This window comes from Pristis pectinata, chromosome 3 (genome assembly GCF_009764475.1).
Source record: "Pristis pectinata isolate sPriPec2 chromosome 3, sPriPec2.1.pri, whole genome shotgun sequence".
NCBI lineage: Eukaryota > Metazoa > Chordata > Chondrichthyes > Rhinopristiformes > Pristidae > Pristis > Pristis pectinata.
In genome coordinates this window covers 17,718,194-17,738,323 of record NC_067407.1, presented here as the reverse complement: position 1 = coordinate 17,738,323, position 20,130 = coordinate 17,718,194, and the positions used below count along the sequence as shown (strand labels likewise).

Here is a 20,130-nt window from a genome sequence, read left to right as displayed (position 1 = left end):
CAGGCCTCGATGATTTATCCCAAACAATCATGGCCACCAGTCCTTGGATGACTCCAGTCACTGGAAGGCCCTTGTTTTAACATCCAGCTCCTCCCCTCTGCCACCCTACATCGGTCTCAGTAGTAAACAAGCCACACTCAATTGAAAACACAAGTGAAACTTGATACTTTAAGTAAATGGACATTATAAAACTAAATCCTAAATCACAAACTCATAGAATAATGTCAACATAGTACCAATTGCAAATTGTAGAATTTCATTGTCTTCCTCTTATTGTGGTTATTCTCCTCTTAGTAAAGCTCAGTGCAGATGAGCATGCCTACCAGAATTTTTCATCTCTATTGTGAACTTTGCATTTTTCCACAATCTATTTCCCTTCTTCCCTAATTCCAAGAACATTCAAAGTTTCCCATAGAGTATCCTGTTCAGTTTCACAATCTGCCATGCTTACTCCCTTTGTGTACCTAACTAAAACTGCTAGTCTGGATCATGGTGGAAATTGCTAGCAGGTCGATTCGGATTAACTCGCTCAGCACAAAAGTGCTGAGCTTGATAGCTGGGCTTCTCCAATGGCTTCCTGGCTTGGATGTTGGATTCTACTTGAAGTCCAATCTCACTGATTTCCACAACCACTTTTGCAATGGAGAAAGAGAAGGACAAGATAACATACATATTTAATTAATTGTGTTTGCTTTGGTTTTAAATAATTACAGTGTTTTAAAATGTTTAAATTATTTTTTAAAATCATAATTAATAAAAACCAAACAATTTTACATGTTTAATGTGATTATTTCCTGTACTCCTGCTCTCATCCATTCTTCAGTAAATCACACAGGATACCCCTTGTCCTGTTCAGCCTCAGCAGGCTCTACATTCAAGTGAAGACATCTGAATGATTCAGAAGTACACTCAAAGTCATTGACAACTTTGACAACTGGCAACATGGGTGGTCAACATTTCCTCATCCATTTTGGGCAGGGCTTGTTGTGGTATAGGAAGGCATTACACAGCACAAAACTCTGTCACCATTGCAGGGCCTCAACATTTTGGATCTGAACTTCACTTAACAGGAAAAAAAAACTTTGATGGTTGCTGAAAACATAAATACAAATGCTTTCTATATGTCAACAGCAGACATGAATGACTCACCACTGACAACAGGTTTCGGGCCAGCAGTGATTCCAGCTTATATTCCTGTTGAATGTAAACAAAAATCATTAGCTGCTTTGACCTCTTATCCATAATAAGGAAAAAAAAAAGCCAAATATGCTTTCCTAAATAGTTTCTTTAACAACTGAAAGTTTATGTTCGGGTCAGTGTAAAGCGAATAAGATTTTTCACCACGGATAAAGTGCTAAGGAGATTATCATGATTGTTATGTGCGATTCATAGGAATTATTGATCCAACAATATATAAGTAACTGTAACAATTCATCCAGTGTTGTCCAGAAGGTTGTATAAGAAGAGGAGGAGAAAGAGTGGGTGGCGCGACTGTGTGCAATGAATCTGAATGATGTCCAAATTATTCTGAAATCTCTGTATTCCTTGCTGTAACCTAATAATGCTTCGTTGTTATTTGTGTTCTGGTTTAGAATATGTCTGTTAAATGTTCTGTCTCTTTTCCTTGTTCTCCTTTACTTCCCCTGTTGAATTACCTTCCATTTTTTAAGCTATTCCTGCCATACTAAATCCCATTCCTGCATTTGTGCTCTGCTTTCCTTATTTTGTTCCATTCCTGCTTTTTCCCATTTCTATTCTAAACTCCATTAAAGAAAATTAAACCAAAATCTATTTGGGAATTTAAAATACCCTGTTGTTTTAAAGACAGCCTCTCTTTAAGCTGAGACTCAAACAGCTTAGGAGTATGATCGCTGCTGTTGTGTGCATGTTTTATGTTACTTTATTTGTTAGAGTCCTGTGATTTATCTTGTCCCAGGGATATTTACATCTTGCACAGAGTTTTTCAGAAGCAGTTAGTTTTCCACCCTAGAAAAACTGCCCAAGGGAAAACAAACTATTTTAAATGGGAAGTATATATAGTTTCACACATAAAATATCAAGGTATGCATTAGAATGGAGTATTTGTAATCAGATATACATGGTTCACTTCTTGTGTGCATCCCTCTCATACATGGCGAGTTAGTGATAAGATTTCCATGACAACCACATTGTGAATAAGATTGACTTTTGGCAGGTTTATAATGTCAATTTTGATTATGCATCGTAGTCACTCCGTAGGATATGTTGCTTGAAAAGAGATGCGTTTTAATATATGAAGATAAAAGTGAATGCTTATATGAGAAATGTCTTTACCTTTTGGTTTATTCCAGAGCTATGAGAAGCTGGAGAATAATTTTGATGACATCAAACACACCACTCTCAGTGAGCGAGGAGCACTTCGTGAAGCAATGAGGTAAGTCCAAGTCACCATGGCAACAATCACCGACGTGGTAATGAAAAAAGCCATTCTTTATTATTGGGAGGAACAAATGAGTTCATTGCCACCATTCTGATCTTTTCTCTAAGGTATTAATTTGTCAGTAGAGCATCTTCCCTTGAGGCTGTGCTTAGGTTGCAAGGATGCAGCTAGTTCAGCTTGTGTGTGCACTCAGAATTTAAATAATGTTTTCACTTCAGCTCCCTGCCACCAGAAGCGAAAAAAAAGCTTTTTTTCTGTAGGTCTTCAACCACTTAAGAGAAGCTCAATCATTTTAGCTCAACTGCTGATTGGTATTATGACATTTTCTTCACCCCTGGGAGTACTTTGTGCCTGGAAATATTCCAGTCTAAAGTAATTTTGTAACAAATTTTATCAATTCCATTCTCTGAATCTTAAATTTCATAAAAAGTGGATTATTCGCATTTAAACTATGAGATACCATTTTTATTAAAGACGTATGGTAGTGTAACTGGAACTCTAAAGTGATGGGTGAGTTATAGTTCATTCGGTTGTTTAGTAAAAGTGATACTCAATGCTTCCATTCAGATCGTTTTGTAATCCATCTATCTCCATTTCGTTTCCTGACTTTGCTAAAGTGTGGTTATTAGTTTAAGGAAAATACCTTCTGAAACAATACATGGTCACCAGCATGAAGTAATGCTGACAAGCAGCAGTCTACTCATGTAGAGTTTCAGTGGTTTATGTACACATTGGTTAAATTTTAATGTCAGTTGGGAGCTGATGGAACATTTAACTGCCTGCAAATGCTAAAAAGGTACATTTTTAGGCATTTTGTTTGTAACATAATTGTTGAGGTGCAATGTAAACCCAAAGAAGTGTAACACTACCTGTCTAAACACAATGGGCAAATCTTGCTGACAGGGATTGGCAGTTCCAATCTGGCATCCAGCTGTTTAATTCTCAGAAACCCTTGGAATCACAAGCATGTGCAGTCAATCATGAAACTCAGTTCTGTTGCTGGACTCCACAGTTCTGTAGCAATTTTCCAGTGTCAAGCTGGAGATACCCATCCCCAGACTTCACCCATTCTCAATTGCTGTCAGGCCATTCAAAAGGCAGGGTCTCAGTTGTAATTGCCTGAGACCTACTTCACCTCACCACCAGCTCAAAGATGTGGAGACCCAGTCCTTTGGATCTGGTCCAGGTGAATATGGGACAGCAGGGACCACAGGAGACTACTGTGGGCAGCAGGTTGGGTACTGTGAGATTCGGCCCAATGTAGCAAAAGTCACATTCCACTAATTCTCTTAATTATTGTTGTGATTCATTTAATTTGCATTAATGTTATTGTATGTTTAGGTTAGTGGAGGTGAATTCAGCTCAGCATAGATGTGAAATTTCATAACATCGAAAGTAAATCTATTCTGTAACACATAATTGCATGTATTAATTATGATGTATTACCACATGTAAAAGTAAGATTTGGTTCACTTTTTAAGTTTAATTCTATAGTAGGTAATAATGATGCCCCATTGAAAATAGTAAATTTGAGTATGACACTTCATCAACTGAGGGTGAAAGCAGAATTGGGCAGATGTATATTGCTGATATCACTAACAAGCATCCTCTTTTACATCCACCCTGTGGTAGAGAAAATCAGGCAGATTGTAAAACAGATCCATTTTGTGTTGCCATGAGTCAAATTTGCACCCTTCCCCCTTTCCCCAACATCTTTCTAGACTATTTGGGATGCTCCATGCCTTACTCCAATATCTCCACTGTAAACTTCCCAGTTCCACAGCAGAAACTGGATATTGTCTTTTTTTTGAAAAAAACATATTTAAATCTCCACTCAAGATGGAAAATGGAAGCAGACTGAGTTCTAAGTGCTGACAAGAATCTTTGTGGACGTGGTGCCAACTATTACTGTTCTAGCACTGAGTCAATCCTTTTAATTTTCCATTTTTTTAAAACTTTGCTGCATTATTTATGCAGGAAGTTAGAGTTGAGGAAAGCACAGGGGTAATTGAGCTGAGGAATGGGCAGGGAAAACAAGTTTGTGTGGGAGCACGTTTTACTTGGATGTCCTGCAGAATTAATTACTGGATATATTTTGTAGTTTTTAATAGATTTCCCGATATTTCACATTTTTTACTTGACCCAAAGCCATCTGCACTTGGATGTTAAAGTGACCCTTTGTGTCTGTCGCCTTAGTCTTCAGTTGAGTGCATGATTTTACCTTCTAACATTTGACAGCAATATTAGATACTTAAATGCAATATGGAATACAGAATGTTAGTATTTTTATTGGTTATTTTGTACCCACTGCCACTGTAAGTCAACTGTATTGTGCTAGTTTCTGTCCATCTAGTTGTGGTTCCACTAATAAGACATTAAATTGGAATTAAACGAAACTGCTGGTAATATACACCAATTTCATCAAGGTCTGAAAAGGGAAAGGTTTGATTTCCAACATACGGTAATAAAAACTGGAAGCAAGCCCATTAATAAGACTGAGCGAGGCAAAAAGGGATAGTCAAGAAACAGGACCTCTACTTCCTATACCTGATATTAATTATTTTATTGTCCAGACATTAAGTTTTTTTTGGAGATAGAAAGATATTTAAACTTGCTAAGGCATTGAAAATGCATTAAGGGACATAATTACGTACTATATTGCAATGGGGTAGAGTATAAAAGTAAGGATGTCTTGCAATGTTGTGACTGTATCTGGAGTACATCATACACTTATCTAAGGAGGAATGCACTTGCACTCAGAACAGTTTAGAAAAGGTTTAGAGGAGGTTCACTAGGTTGATTCCAGAGATGAAGGAATCATCTTATGAGGGCCTTTACTCATTAGAGATTGGAAGAACTAAAGGTGATCTAATTGAAACCCATAAGATTTTAGGCAGTAGATGCCAAGAAGATGTTTCCCCAGTGGGGATATCTAGGTCTAGGGTATAGTTGCAGAATAAGGAGTGATCACCCATTTAGGAAGGAAATAAGGAAGAATTTCTTCTGTTAAAGGCTTGTGAAACTTTATAATTCCCTGTCCCAGAGAGATGTGGAAGTGGAGTCACCGAATATGTTCAAGACTGAATGTCAAGGGTCATGAGAAAACAGTAAGCTGGAGATGAGGCTGATGTTATACAGCCCCACAAGTCTGCTCTGCTGTTGAGTGATCAGCACCTGCTCCTTCTTCATATTCTTATTTTCATTGCTAATAGAGGGGAGTGGTGATGACTCAGATAGGTGAGCTTTTGATCTTGCTTAACTGGAGATTCTGCCACCTAATAGAGCCTGGTTCATGCTCGCAACATAATTGAAATTCTATTTTATATTTTGGTTAAATCTGTTTTCTTGACAGGTTCACCAAACGTTTCCAGTATGTTTTCATTTGATCTTCATTTGTATCTTTTTTCTTCAAAATTTGGTATAAAGGTGCTCAAACTCTTTGAAGTCTGAGAGAATTGATGTCAATTAACTAATTCCTCTCTATACAGTTTACATAAAAATTCTAAAACTTTTCCTTGCCTATATTTTACAATTTACCTTTGAGTAATGCACAATGGAGATTTTTTCCTTGTTTTTTAACTAAACGTGCGCTTCTCACCAAGTATTAGAGTCATTTAAAATTAGATTCTTGATATTCCTTAAGTGTATGTTGTAATTGTTATTCATCTTTATTTAATTTGTTAAATGTCTCTTGTACAGAAAAATTGCAATAACAAAAAAATACTTACCCAATCTTAACAAAACAAACTGATTTGTTTCAGCTACCATATTCATTTGAACCATTTGTTACGTGGTTTTATCACATTTATTCCAGTCAAAGCAGGGAGGAAAGAATATTAAGTGCAATAGACTAAAAGAATGGTAGTTCTGTGAGTGCAGCACCTTCAATTGATGCAAATTGATTAAAATCAATTGTACACAAGTACGCAATGAGATAAGGTTTGGGACACAAAAAGCAAACTTTTCTCCACATGCACATTATGCATTCCCTTTGACTCATTACAAATAATTTAATTTCTTGGTGGTGACTAGCCAAATTAAACCTTCCAACATACTCCAATAGCATAAGACATTACTCAAAAATTAATTCAGTGGAAATATCAAAATATTGGCTTATTGTAAATACTTTTCAACTTTGATTAGTTGATTAGCCGTCAGATATTATTTCCTTCTTCTCAAGGGAGCTGTAATTCTTTTCTGTGGAGCACTTAATCATCTGCGCCTATTTATCCCACCAAAATATAAATCATCCTATTCATTCAATCTCCTCTTCCTTCACAACTAACTTGTACAGAAGTAGAAAGGATCAAACCTTCTTGACATAAACAACACATGCTAATAAAGTTCTTTTTAGCTATAGAACCATCTAATGTTTTATTACATACACTTTAAGTTGCTAACAGGGTTGCACATGTGTTTTAGAGTTGCTTAACTTGTCAACCATGGAACACAATCTTTTTATGTAATATAGTATGAGGGAAATGGTTCATTTTGATTGCGAATTAGAAGTGAAATTATGATCCCAGTTTGAGGCTCAGTCCTTCAGTCGGAAGAGAAAAAATATGTTTCAGAAAATAATGGCTTGTGGAATCTACTGTTCTTGCAAAAAAGAACATGCTGGAAATTTGGGATCCAGATTTTCAGCAAGCCGTGTTGGGAAGTGCAAAGTGCTCTTATACACATTTATATGTGAGCTTCATTAAAACTCTGATTTCTATGCAAATGAAGAAGATTTACTTAATGGAGTGATTTTTTTTATTTTCTTCATGGGAACAAGCTGTACACTCAGCTTATCTTTGTTAAGTGGGTGATGAAAGGTAGTTGCGTTCTTTCCATAAGGGAGTACTTTGCATTGCTGAACTTTTCAGTGCTATAGTTTAAACCATTAAAATGGATAAGCATCGGAAGTAGTAGAAAATAAAAAGATTGATGTGTTTCTTGTAATTCTTACCACTGTGAGAGCTAATGATGTCTTAGATAATTCTTCTGAGAATGACAAACAGTTACAGAACCTTAAATACCCTCAAATTTACTGCAATATACTAAATTTTGAATAATTGTACCCTATGTCTGAAAATAACTGGGAGTCATCTGTAATTCTGAACAAGTTGCAACACCTATTTATGTTTCTGACTGGGCTCCTTCCTCAAGCTTTTCAGACAGCTGAATGAAACTTGTAACATTAATCATGAGGTGAGCTTAGTTTAAAACTTTGGCTGCTTTCCACCTGTGATTTTTTTTTTAAGAAGGATTTTTTTCCAAAACTTATCAAAATAAAAATTTCCAGTGTCTGTCACTGATCCTATTCCCAATCAATAACTTCGATCAGCATTAATCATTTCTCAGTATGACATTTGTGCCTCTTGGCTTAAGAAATTGTGGGTCTGTGTCCCATTTCAAAGACTTGAGTACATAATCTAGGTTGACACTTCAGTGCAGTACTGAGGAAATGCTATGCTGTCAGAGGTGTCATCTCAAGAATGAGATATCAAACTTAAGACCTGTCTTTTCTCTCAAGTGGGTATAAAGATCCTTTACAGCTGTTAAAAGAGGAGCAGTGGAGTTCCTCCAGTGTCCTGGCCAATATGTATCAAGCAACCAAAATAACTCGAAGAGGTTGTTTGGTTGTTATTCCTTTTTTATTTCCGGAACCTTGCTGAGTCTATTTGGTTCCTGTGTTTCTCTGTATTATAGCAGTAACTACTTTTCAATAGTACTTCACTGGCTGCAATGTGCTTTGAGGTGTTCTGAGCCTATAAATGAGTTCATTTAAATGCAATTTCTTTTAACTTGTTCATCTCTTTCATAAATGAGTTAATCATTGCATTTACTCTGCTCAAGTAAGGAAAGATTAGGGAAAACCAAAGTTTTTCCTGATTCTATGTTCCATGGATCTTGCACTTTCCCATTGTGCACATACAAAGCAAGGCAATTTACTTAAATCCATGCCTGAGTTTTCCTTCTTCATTCTATGTTTTCCACAATCTAGAGGAGCATACTAATTTTGTTTTTGGATGATTGTGGGGTATTGAGGTCATGGCGGGAGGTGCAACAAGGGTTTAATGAGGGACAGAAGAAGACATCTGTGTAAGTCAGCTGTTAGAAACAATCTGGCAAAGGCATAGGATGCAGCAGTTTAATAATGTTCAGTAAATATGTGAAGATTGTTCCATTTGGCAACATTGCATTTGTTATCAATTAGAACCTGATTGAGAAATATCCAAGAAGCAGTCATAGATAAAGATAAAAGTACCCCTAACCTGTGATTAAGTAAAAATAATTTAAAAAGTAAACTTATTTCAGTAACAGCAATGGATTGTTATAAACTCCATCTGGTTTACTCGTCTTCTTCAGGGAAGGAAATCCACTATCCTTACCTGATCCAATTGATACGTAACTCCAAACCTACCAATATGGTTGGCTATAACCAACTTGTGAAATGCCTTACCAAGGCCATCCTTTCAGAGAAGGTTTCAAAGATCTTCACTGCAATCAGTGCAAATAAAACAGATTATATGTAAATGACCTATAAAAGAAATGCATTTTCTATCATTGAATAAGTTGCATACTTTCATTCTGCCAAAATTAGTAAAACTCTTGGGAAAACCCTGTTTTGAAATCATATTTGCCTGTAGATTCAATCACATAACACTTTTTTCACTGTGATGCAATTGAAAAATTATTTTATTTCCTTCTCTGCACTGAAGCACAATAACCACCATATTCAGATTATTATGCATCACTCAGGAATTTTGACTGGGTGCTCCTGGAGTCACTTACCCATTTGCCCCGATGTAATTTCATCATCTGGGCACTGTATAGTCACATATGTCCAATATACTTGGCTTCCATTGTGAAATGAATTTCAGAGGGAGAGTATAATGCTTTGTCATGACTACATAGTGAATTCTGTGCTCATGACAGAGAATGAATTAGTTTTCCCTTAAGGAAATTTTATCTGTGCAAGCCTCTACTGTTCTAGGCACAAATGTTAAAACGTTACTTTGGGAATAAAGTTTATACAAGAATTGTGCTTTTTCAAAAAGTAATGTTAAAAACATTAAGTGAATCTGAAATAAAAAAAACTGAAAATGCTGGAAACACTCAGCAGGTCTGGTAGCATCAGTGGTATTGGTATTGGAATTGGTTTATTATTGTCATGTGGACTGAGATAGTGAAAAACTTAGAATTGCAAGTTTTTCACTGTATCTCGGTACATGTGTTAATAATAAACCAGACCTGTTGAGTGTTTCCAGCACTTTTTGTTTTATTTAAATTTCAGGTTCACTTAATGTTGGAAAGAGAAATAGAACTAACTTTTCAGGTCAAAGACTATTCATCAGAACTATTCTGAAATTTAGATTAAAAAGTGGTTGGTCATTTCATTGCTTGCATGAAGAGTGTATTTATTGATCTTGTTTGGTAAGAAGTTTGGTAAGAAGTTAAGAAGCTGGATCTTGAGGGTAGTGATCTCTAGATTACTCCCAGTGCCACATGCTAGTGAGGTCAGAAGTAGAAAGATAGGCCAGATGAATTCATGGCTGAGGAGCTGGTGCAGGGGGCAGGGATTCAGGTTCTTGGACCATTGGGATCTTTTCTAGGGTAGAGGTGACTTGTACAAGAGGGACAGGTTGCACTTGAACCAGAGAGGGACCAATATCCTTGCAGGGAAATTTGCTAATGCTATACAGCAGGGTTTAAACTAAATTGGTAGAGGGGTGGGACTCTGAGCAGGAGCAAGTGAGCCAGTGAGAGCAAGTTTAGTAATCAGGATAGTCAGGGGTACAGTAAAGGCAGGGAAAGGGATACCCAGTTAAACTGTGTTTAATATAGATTATGAGGTGGATCTATATGGTGGATGGTAGCAGCCTTTTCCCTAGGGTTAGGGGAGTCCAAAATGAGGCATAGATTTAGGGTGAGAAGGGAAAGATTTAAAAGGGAGAAGCCTCTGAGGGGCAACTTTTGCACACAGAGGGTGGTGAGTATATGGAACAAGCTGCCAGAGGAAGTGGTTGAGGCAGGTACAATAGTACCATTAAAGAAGCACATGGAGGGGCAGGGCTTAGAGGGATATAGGCCAGATGCAGGAAATTGGCACTAGCTGGGTAGGCACCATGTTTGTCATGGACTCGTTGGACCAAAGGGCCTGTATCTGTGCTTATTGCTCTATGACTCTATGACTCTATTCAGTGGTAGGAAAATAACAATCAGCTTTCTGATTCGACGATTGGCATTAAAATTTAATATAATCTCTTCTTCCAAAGGAAGAATTACATTAGAATTCTCGGGTGTGACAGAGACATTTCTATTTGAGCATTTAGAAGCTGCACCTGAAAATTATCTATGTTAATCAAAATATCCAAATGCTAAACAAGCAAAAGATTAGTTAGCTTAAAACCTGTCCTGAGGATGATTTTTCAGGAATGTTAGATGAGCACTGTAGGCAAAGAGAACAGACCATCTGGTCAAAGCAACAAATCATACCCACTGCTCTGATGCAAGGTGGAGGCAACTAAACTGAGCAATCAGAGGTTTATTTAGTGAACTTTACAACAATATTTGTCATATTAAATTGATCTATAAGAGGCTTTCAGAGAAAATTTAGACATGAATGAATTGCAAATTATCCTGCTGAATTAATATCTGGCTTGGTAATAGAACAAAAAGATGATAATCAGTTGATAAAACGTGGGCAATGCTCCCGGTGTGCTGGCTAAGAATTTATCCCTCAACTATTCCACTATAAAAACACAGGTGATTGTGAAACCCAGTCATGGGAAGGCCAAAGACATAATTTTCCTACCCAGTGGAAGAGCGACTGTGACTACTCTTCAGAAGTTAGTTCATTGAATGTGAACTGCTTTGGGGAATGCAGAGCACACAAGAAATGCCATATTACTGCAAAAATATTCTTGTTCTTTTGGAAAATTTTAATGCAGAGCTAATAGCTTCCATCAGGTAAAATGCACAGCAGGCAGCTTTTACTTTGTGATATTTTTCATCTATGTTGATTCTTTCAGTGTAAATGGATAATGTAAAAATGTAAAACGTAATCTTTCTGCAGTGAGTGAAGTACATAGGGCTCTAGGTGTTCTAGTGCATGAATCACAAAAAGCTAACAGGCAGGTCTGACAAGAAGTTAAGAAGGCAAATTGCATTTTGGCCTTCATTGCAAAGGGTTGGAGTTTAAAAATAAAGAGGTTTTGTGGCAATTGTACAGGGTGTTGGTGAGGCCTCACCTGGAATACTGTGTACAGTATTTAGATATAGTAACGTTAGAGGCAGTACAGAGAAGATTCACCAGGCTAATTGCTGGGGAGAGGGTTGTCCTACCGGGACAAGTAGTTTGGGCCTGAATTCCTTGAAGCTTAGAAGAATGAGGGATTGCCTTATTCAGACATTTAAGATCTTAATGGGGCTTGACAAGATAGATGCTGGGCTGTTTACACTAGTGGGAGAGTCTTGTGATATCATGTCACTACATGATAAGGGTCTTGTCCTTATAGTTATACTCCCTTGTTCAACTATAAGGACAAGACCCTTATCAGGTAGTGATATCTTGTTCAAGAGGTACGTAGAAATTTCATGGAAGCTGAATTATGAGAAGTATTTAAAGTGGAGGTGAATAAATATTTGACAGATTGAGGAATAAAAAGGTATGGAGAAATGGTGCAGAAAATGAGTTGAGGCTAAACGATCATATCAAATGGTGGGGTTGATGGGCCTGATGGCCTACTCCTGCTCCTATTCTTGTGTTCTGTTCAATACTCAATTACTTAGTTATTTGGGAGGCCTCGGTGTAGGTTTGAAGGGTCCTTCTGGAAATGCATCATTTTACTTTGTTGTATTTGGGACTCCAATTAGAAATGTCAAAATACGCAAAACCAGTCCAATTTATTGAATTACTTGGGAAACATCTTGCTGTTGCTTTTTTCTGCAAAAATCACTGTAGATTTGTTAGCACTGCCTGAAGCATCTTTGAGAAACTGAAGGAAGTAACAGCTTCTCTCAAAGCTGAGAATAATTTTGGCTGTAGGAAGAAAACTAATAGTGCATCCTAAGAGGTGGATGAGCAAAGCAGTTTGCACATGCCAATACCCTACCCAAGTGATCTATTGGCTTAGCATACTTACCTCCAGTTTTCTGAGTGGCAGTTCCCTAGAAAATTGACCTTTTCCAGGGAGGCAGTTGCAGATCTGTGCCATCTCACAGAGTGGTTTAGAACCTACTGTTACAGCTGGCAAGGCATTACTTGTTGCAGTCAAAACAAATGTAGCCCTCAACATCTGCTTCCAAACCCATCCAAGAATGGAATGTGGATTAATGGTGATATGCTAATTTAAGGCCCTGCCAAATTCAAATAAGTGACTTATATACTGTTTGATAAAACATGCCATTTCAGTATTGTCCCCTTGGAGAACTAGAAATACCAGAATATGCTGGGGGATTTGCATTGACTTGTATAACTGCTATATGATCAATACCAGTGCATCATGTAGGTCTGAGTCTGCTTTCTTGGTAGCTGATGCAGTGACTTCCTGGAATCCCCGTCCTTCATCTGTCCCATTCTCTGATGTTGCATAGCAAGTCAAATGTTTGTCGGCTCTTGGACTGTACTCACTGGAGAATGAATGAGAGGGGACCTCAGAGAAACATTTCGAATGTTGAAAGGACTGGACAGAGTAGATGTGGCTAAGCTGTTTCCCTTGGTGGGTGAGTCCAGGACTAGAGGGCACAGTCTTAGAATTAGAGGGTACCCATTTAGGACAGAAATGAGGAGAAATTTCTTTAGCCAGAGGATCGTGGATTTATGGAATTTGTTGCCATGTACAGCTGTGGAAGAGACTGATAGGTATCTAATTAGTCAAGGTATCAAGGGATATGGGGAAAAGGCTGGAAATTGGGGCTAGATGGGAATAGTTTAGCTCATGGTGAGGTAGCGGAGCAGACTCGATGGGCCGAATGGCCTACTTCTGCTCCTTTATCTTGTGTGATCTTGTGAGTACTTGAGGACAAGGCCTAGACTTACACATCTGGCTGGTGATACTTCTCCATAACCCCCTATCACCAGCTGAACTGTACAATACAGCCAGAAGGCTGTTTCATGATCCATTAGCAAATCAAACCATTATTGAAATGCAGCAGTAATGCACTGATTGACTGGACAGTTGACTAACTATTCTAACACAAATGAGAGTGTTCAGGTCCACGACTGCTGCTGTCTTTACAACAGTGCTTCAACAGAGACAACACATGGAGATGTTATTGGATGAAATCTTAAGTCAGTTGAAGACCACATTGTGCCAGAAGTACAAGGATATCAACAGTAATGGTCATGAATTGCAGTGATTAATGTATTTTTGTTGTTTGTTTTTTCATGAGATGTGAATATTGTTGGCAATGCTGGCATTATTGTCCATTCCAAGGATATCATGTGGTACAGCTGTTAGTGCTGCTACCTGATAGCTCCAGTGACTCGGGTTCAATCCCTTCCTCCGATGTTGTCTGTGTGGAGTTTACACATTCTCTCTATGACCATGTGAGTTTCCCCTGGGTACTCCATTTTCCTCCAGCATCCCAAAGAAATGCTGGTTGGTACTTAATTGCTTATTGTAAATTACTGCAGTGTAGGTGAATTGGGGGAGACAGATGGGCATGTGAGAGGGAGTGGTTTACAGGTAAAATAATTGTGGGAATATGATTGAAGAGGTTGTTCTGGATGCCAGTATAGACTTGATGGGCTGAATGACCTCCTTCTTTATGTTGTAAGAAAGTATAAACTACAATATCCCTAGTTTCTGCTGGAGTGAAGAGGCAGTTAAGAATCAAACATGTTAGTAATTCTGGAGCCCTGTATAAGCCAGACTAGGTAAAGATGGCAGATTTTCTTCCCTGGAAATAAATGAGAGGAATAAATGGGTTCTTAGAACAATCTGATAGTCTCATTGTCATCATAATTGATCCAAGCTTTTAATTCCATTTAATTAATTAATTACCAGTTCTCCTGCTGGAATAGTGCGATTCAAATTTATTTCCTTAGATCAGTGGCCCAGGCCTCCAGATGTGGTACAGTAATTTATTCAGTTTACTACCCAGGGTGGGGGGGGGGGGCATCCAGAACCTGCAATGAAATAAAGGATCCAAGCTGCCCTCTGGCCTATCACTCTGTAACAGCTGGTGCTGCTCTGACATTTGGCACACCTTTCCCTTTGTGGAAGGTGGGCCCCAAGCAAGATGCCAGTTGCCAAGCACTCCTTGTCCCTGTACCATAGGTTAGCACAGCACCTACCCTTTCTAGGTAAAGTGCTCAGAGCATTTCCTGTATAAATTTTGCTATAGTCTGAGTCGTGAAGAAGTTGGGTTATAACTTTCTGATGCACTGTAATATTGTGTGCAGTGCCAATGCCAATGCCAAATTGGGTCACTCATAGTGACTGCAAAATTGGTGGAAAAAAGCTCAAGTGTTCTGGTGTGATTTCATCCTCAAAAGATGCACTGGATCATGAGCTGCATGGACCTCGCAGGAACAATATCATTGCAGTGCAGACTACACAATTTTGCTTCACTAGATCCAAACAATACCGACTTATAAAGGTAGAATCCCCATGGGAACCTAACACCAGAACACACAAGCTGCCATGAGGGAGAGGAAAGCTGCAGGGGAGAGACTTTTTGCAAGTGTGCATTCTCCCACATCTAGCTCCACACTTGTGCCACCTGTGAGATGGTCATTGAACTACACATAACTTTATTTTTTCATCAGTTATATTCTCCAAAAGGCACTTGTTCATTTGAGCACAGGCTGAGCATTTTGGAATGTGTATGAACAGCCTACAATAACGACTATGTGAAGTGTCCTGATATCAGCTTGATGTCATCCTCCATGAACATTCATTCCCTCAACCAGCATGGTGACTACAGTGCATCCCATGTAAAAAATGCACTGCCTTTACTTCATCAATATTTCCAAAAGCCAGGACTTCTGTCATAAAGAATAGCAAGAGTAGTAGACACATGGGAACACCATCACCTACATGTTTCCCTCCAGGTTGCACACCATCCTGACTTGGAGTTATGTTGTTGCTGAGTCTAAATTCTGAAAATAACCTGCGCAGCATTTTGGGAGCACCTTCACCAGAAGAACTGCAGCAGTTCAAGCAGGTGGCTCACCACCACCTTTCAATGAGGTATTAGGGATGGGCAATAAATGCTGGCATTTGCAGCAACATTCAAATCAGTAAAGAGTTAATGAAGTAAGTAATATTAGATTGGCTCTTAGAATGGCACCTAAATGAAGAACACAGCATGTTGTGCTTTTGATTACTGACGTTAAGTGATGTCTGTTTTCTAGAGCTGGAAACTCTAATTTATGTTATGAGGGTTTTAGATATTCATTGCACAGTAATTGACATCTTTACTTCCAGATCTCTAGTTGGGAAAATGTAAGACGAGCAAGTGGACGTGTCCTGTCCAGTTTTGCATTTGGTGCGATTTCATACAAAATGTGCGCTGTTGTGATTTAGTCAGGTTTATGATGATGTTACATATCATTGCGCTGAAAAATGCTGCACAAGCCAGCTTCCAAGCAAGTGTCTCCAGAAGTCTCCTGATGTACTCCAAAAGACTTCTGCTAACCTTTAGTGGTAAATAACCAATAAAATATTGTGCATCTTTAAATAGCATTCAAGCTTCTTCTCAGCAGCTAATTTATTCCCAATCAGATGCATGGTTGCTATCTGGCAAAATGTTAAGCAGCATCTTAATGAACACTATCAGGTAATGTAACCTACACGGCCATTTTTACCCCAAGATTCAACTCTTTTACCAAAGTGTACTAAACACTGCATAAACTGGCATTTCAGCTTAAGACCCCTATCTTAGCCTGCTCAGGGGACATCTGAGGATAGCCTTGCACTGTATGTGTTCATGATACCTTTACCCATCTTTATCACTGCTTTAGTTAACCTGAGCTCAGCTACATTTTCTCATCACCCTAATTTTTGCAGGCCTTGTTGTTTGTAAGCTTAGTTGTGGAATTCAGTCCAAAGATCCATTGCCATTATAACATACTATGTGGGCAAGCAGTTAATAGCAGTTCAAACAGGGCATCAGACACACTGCTTCCACAGATCATCTCTGAAGGATTTTTTGAGGTGCAGGCTTGCTTTACATTACAAGTTGAGGCCTTCAAATTTCCTACCCATGAGATATTTTACCCTCCCATTTTGGGAGATGCTATTGACACATAAACTGATTAACAATTAAAGTAATAAGACATAATCGTCAAAATAGTTTGGGCTGCTTCCCAGCAACATCAAGGGAACATTATGATTGCTCTGCTAATTATTTCTCAATGTAATCTCAAGAACTAAACCAAGGCCTTAGTTGAATGCAGGAACAGATTTTATTACCCAGCCTATTCCGTTTGCACCCATTACTGAACCACAGAAGGAGGTACTCGACCCCTTGTATCAATGTGAGTGCTTCAACTAAAACCTTCCATTCTGGTTAAAAATGACAATAAAATTAACTGTAACACATAACTTATCATTTGCTTTAAATGCCTGAATATTTAAACTCACTGATTGGAACTGGTATTTCTCTGTCATACTAAGAAGCCTGCATGTATCAAGTAATTCTCCCTAATACACGGTATCAACAATGATTTTGTAATTATATATAAGGAACATAAACAATTAAATGTTTGATATGAACAGTATTTTCAAATAATGCTCAGTGCTGATCTAAAATGATACATGGTGAAAATGTACTGTTTGCTGCAGCAGCAAGGAATTTGAACCTCAGAAATATATTTAAATTGATTATATAGTGTTAGGAGTGCTTACTCTGACCTAACATTATGTTGCATTCTATACACATTGCATTTGTTTCTAAATGCCGCTAAATATGAAAGCACTCTGGTCATTTAAATGGGATTCTTGAATTTCATGTATCTGGTGGGTGTATTTTATGTACAATAAACCCAATTGCTTTTTTTGTGGGAAAATAAAAAGCATAAAAATATGTAAGCACAAAAATAGCAAAAAAATTATATCTTTTTTTTGTATCTATTTAACAACCAAGTAGCAAAAAGTGACTTTTTTATATAATGGAATTATTATTTCAGTTGATTCAGGAATAACATTATGGTTAGTATTTGCAATCTGACTTGCATTGCAGTGGCAAAGTTGACATGAATCGGTTGATTAAAGACAGCAGTTTTTTACTATAATTGGAATTATCTGTGGTCCCTGCAGTCTTGCAGTGATGTACCAATCAGCAAAAGACCATAATGCAGCTTTCTGTTTGATCTAATAAGAAAAGCACAGCAGGAATTATAATATTTTTCGTAGATAATTTATTTTATCCGACCTAAAAATATGGTGTTACTGGAGGAAAACTTAATTTGCCTGTCTTTGACTGGTTTATTAAAGTGAAACTAATAATCAGAATAATAAAAAGTGGAAATTTTGCTAATGGTCCCATTTTTATATGTACAATTTTGTTAAAAATTTGTTGGTAACACCTTCCGCATAATGTTGGAGAAATGTAAAATCAAACATCAATCACCAAATGAACTTACGGCTTTTGTCTTTCTCCCTTTCCTTCCTTGTATTTATGTACTTCTCTGTCTTTGCATGTTTTCCTTCTCAATTTCTTAAACACACTTTGCACTTTCTTCCCCTCTCAAAGCACTAATATGTTTGCCTGCTAAGTAACCTCAAAACCTGATATCCAAATTCAAAAGTACCATCTTGTAATTATCTAGCTTCTTTTTATTTAACCAATTGGTGCACATTATATTTTAGGAAATTTTGTTTATCATACTCTTGTTTAAAGCATGAGTGATCAGTAACTATGCTTCACTCCAGCTATAACCCAAGAATGGAATACTTTAATTGTAGAGCCACCTGCTTTTCGTAGTTCAATTAAAGGCAACCTTTTTCTCCCATAACCTTTCTTTCTTCTATCTCTTTCTCTGTTATTGGTATCACCATTGCCTTTCTGTTTCTTTCCTGCTCTCCCATTTTCACTTTCAAACTGGACAAAAAAATGCATACATTTAGCACTTTACAAATCCCTTTCAAGATATCCCTAAGGACTTTGTAGCCAATTGAATAGTTTTGAAGTATAATCAATGTTGTAATATTAAAAAAGCACAACAGCCAATCCGTACCTTGCAAACTCCCATAATCAGCTGAGCAATAATGAACAACACACAAAATTCTGGAGGAACTCAACAGGTCAGGCAGCATCTATGGAGGGAAATAAACAGTGGCCATTTTGGGTCAAGACCCTTCATCAGGTTCATCATCAATAATGAATAAATAATTAGTTCTTGGTTGGTTTAGGCATAAATATCAGCCAGGACATCAGTGATAACTCCCTTATTTTTCTTTGAAGCAGTGTCATGCGATCTCTTACATCCAGTGTAAGTGGTATCTGTTTAACTTCTCATCCAGAAGATGCCACCTTGAATGGTGCCATACTCCTTCACTGTATTCTCTCTCCTCCGAAATCCATTTCAAAGAATCTGTTGTTTTACATTACTTCTCTTTTTTCTCACTCTTGTGATCTTCTATTTCTCACATTTTGTCTCTCACACATTCTATCCCAAGATGTCTCCTTTCCTTTGCTGTAATTTTCTTTCTGTCATGCACTCCTGAGGCACTCTCTCTTGCTCTTACTTGCACTGCTAATTTCATCCTTTCTGTATTCCTTTTACTCTGCCTTCTATGCACTTTTTCATTCTGCCTCACACTTGTCTGCCTCTATCTGCTTTTCCTGGCACCAATGAAGAGAAACATTTTTATTTCCACTGGATTTGTTTTTTGTTTTCACTGTAGTAGTGTTATAGAGTCATTTAGCACAGCATAGAAACAGGCCCTTTGGCTCAACATCATGCTCACTGGAGTCAGTAGCTTCCTTTTGAGTGCTGGCTTTCAGCCATTTAAATCTCGGTAGGTCTTAAATTCCCACACAAGTATGGCCTAGTGGGGATCTCCAAGAATAACAGCATAACCATTGTACCTGAAGGATTCAGTGTCAGTGGGTCTGCTTTTAGGGCCATTGGAAAAACGTTTTAATCATGCAAATAGAAGTGGATATCATCCAAAGCCACTGTGGTTGGTTGGAGCAGGGTTCAGAATCGCCAGTCAGTCTCCAGAGTGCTCTGCATCAGACTCCAGCTTTGCGTAAAACATGTAAATGGCCCTGTAAGTGGGCAGTTACAGTGGCACAGCAGGTGGGCTGCTGCCTCACAGCTCCAGTGACATAGGTTCAATCCTGACCTCTGTTTTTTCCCAGATCCCAAAGATCTGGATGGTAAGTTATTTGGCTACTCTATCTTATCCTTGGTGTACTTGAGAGGTAGGAGAATCAATGGGGAATGGCTGGGAAATTGCCAGGCACATGGGAGAGAAAAGGTTTCAGGGAAGTAAGTAGGGGAATGAGATTGAAAGGACTGCATTGGGCGCTGATATAGGCACAATGGCCCGAGTGACCTCCCCCTGTGCCATTACAAAATAGGCAGCAGCCCACCTGCTGTGCCACTGTAACTGCCCACTTACAGGGCCATTTACATGTTTTACACAAAGCTGGAGTCTGATGGGCGGCACGGTAGCGTAGCGGTTAGCGCGACGCTATAACAGCGCCAGCGATCGGGGTTCGATTCCCGTGGCTGTCTGTAAGGAGTTTGTACGTTCTCCCGT

The 20,130-nt window shown here is 38.2% G+C and overlaps 1 protein-coding gene across 10 annotated transcripts in view; it reads left to right on the top strand.

Moving 5' to 3' along the window:
• The window catches only part of LOC127568515 (dihydropyrimidine dehydrogenase [NADP(+)]-like), a 581,379-nt gene that overhangs the window by 130,005 nt on the left and 431,244 nt on the right, over positions 1–20,130 (top strand). For all 10 annotated transcript variants that reach the window (XM_052012359.1, XM_052012358.1, XM_052012364.1 and 7 more), the window contains one exon: positions 2,331–2,413. In XM_052012359.1, coding sequence (XP_051868319.1) covers positions 2,331–2,413 — 83 coding nt within the window. The remainder of the gene's footprint in view (positions 1–2,330; positions 2,414–20,130) is intronic.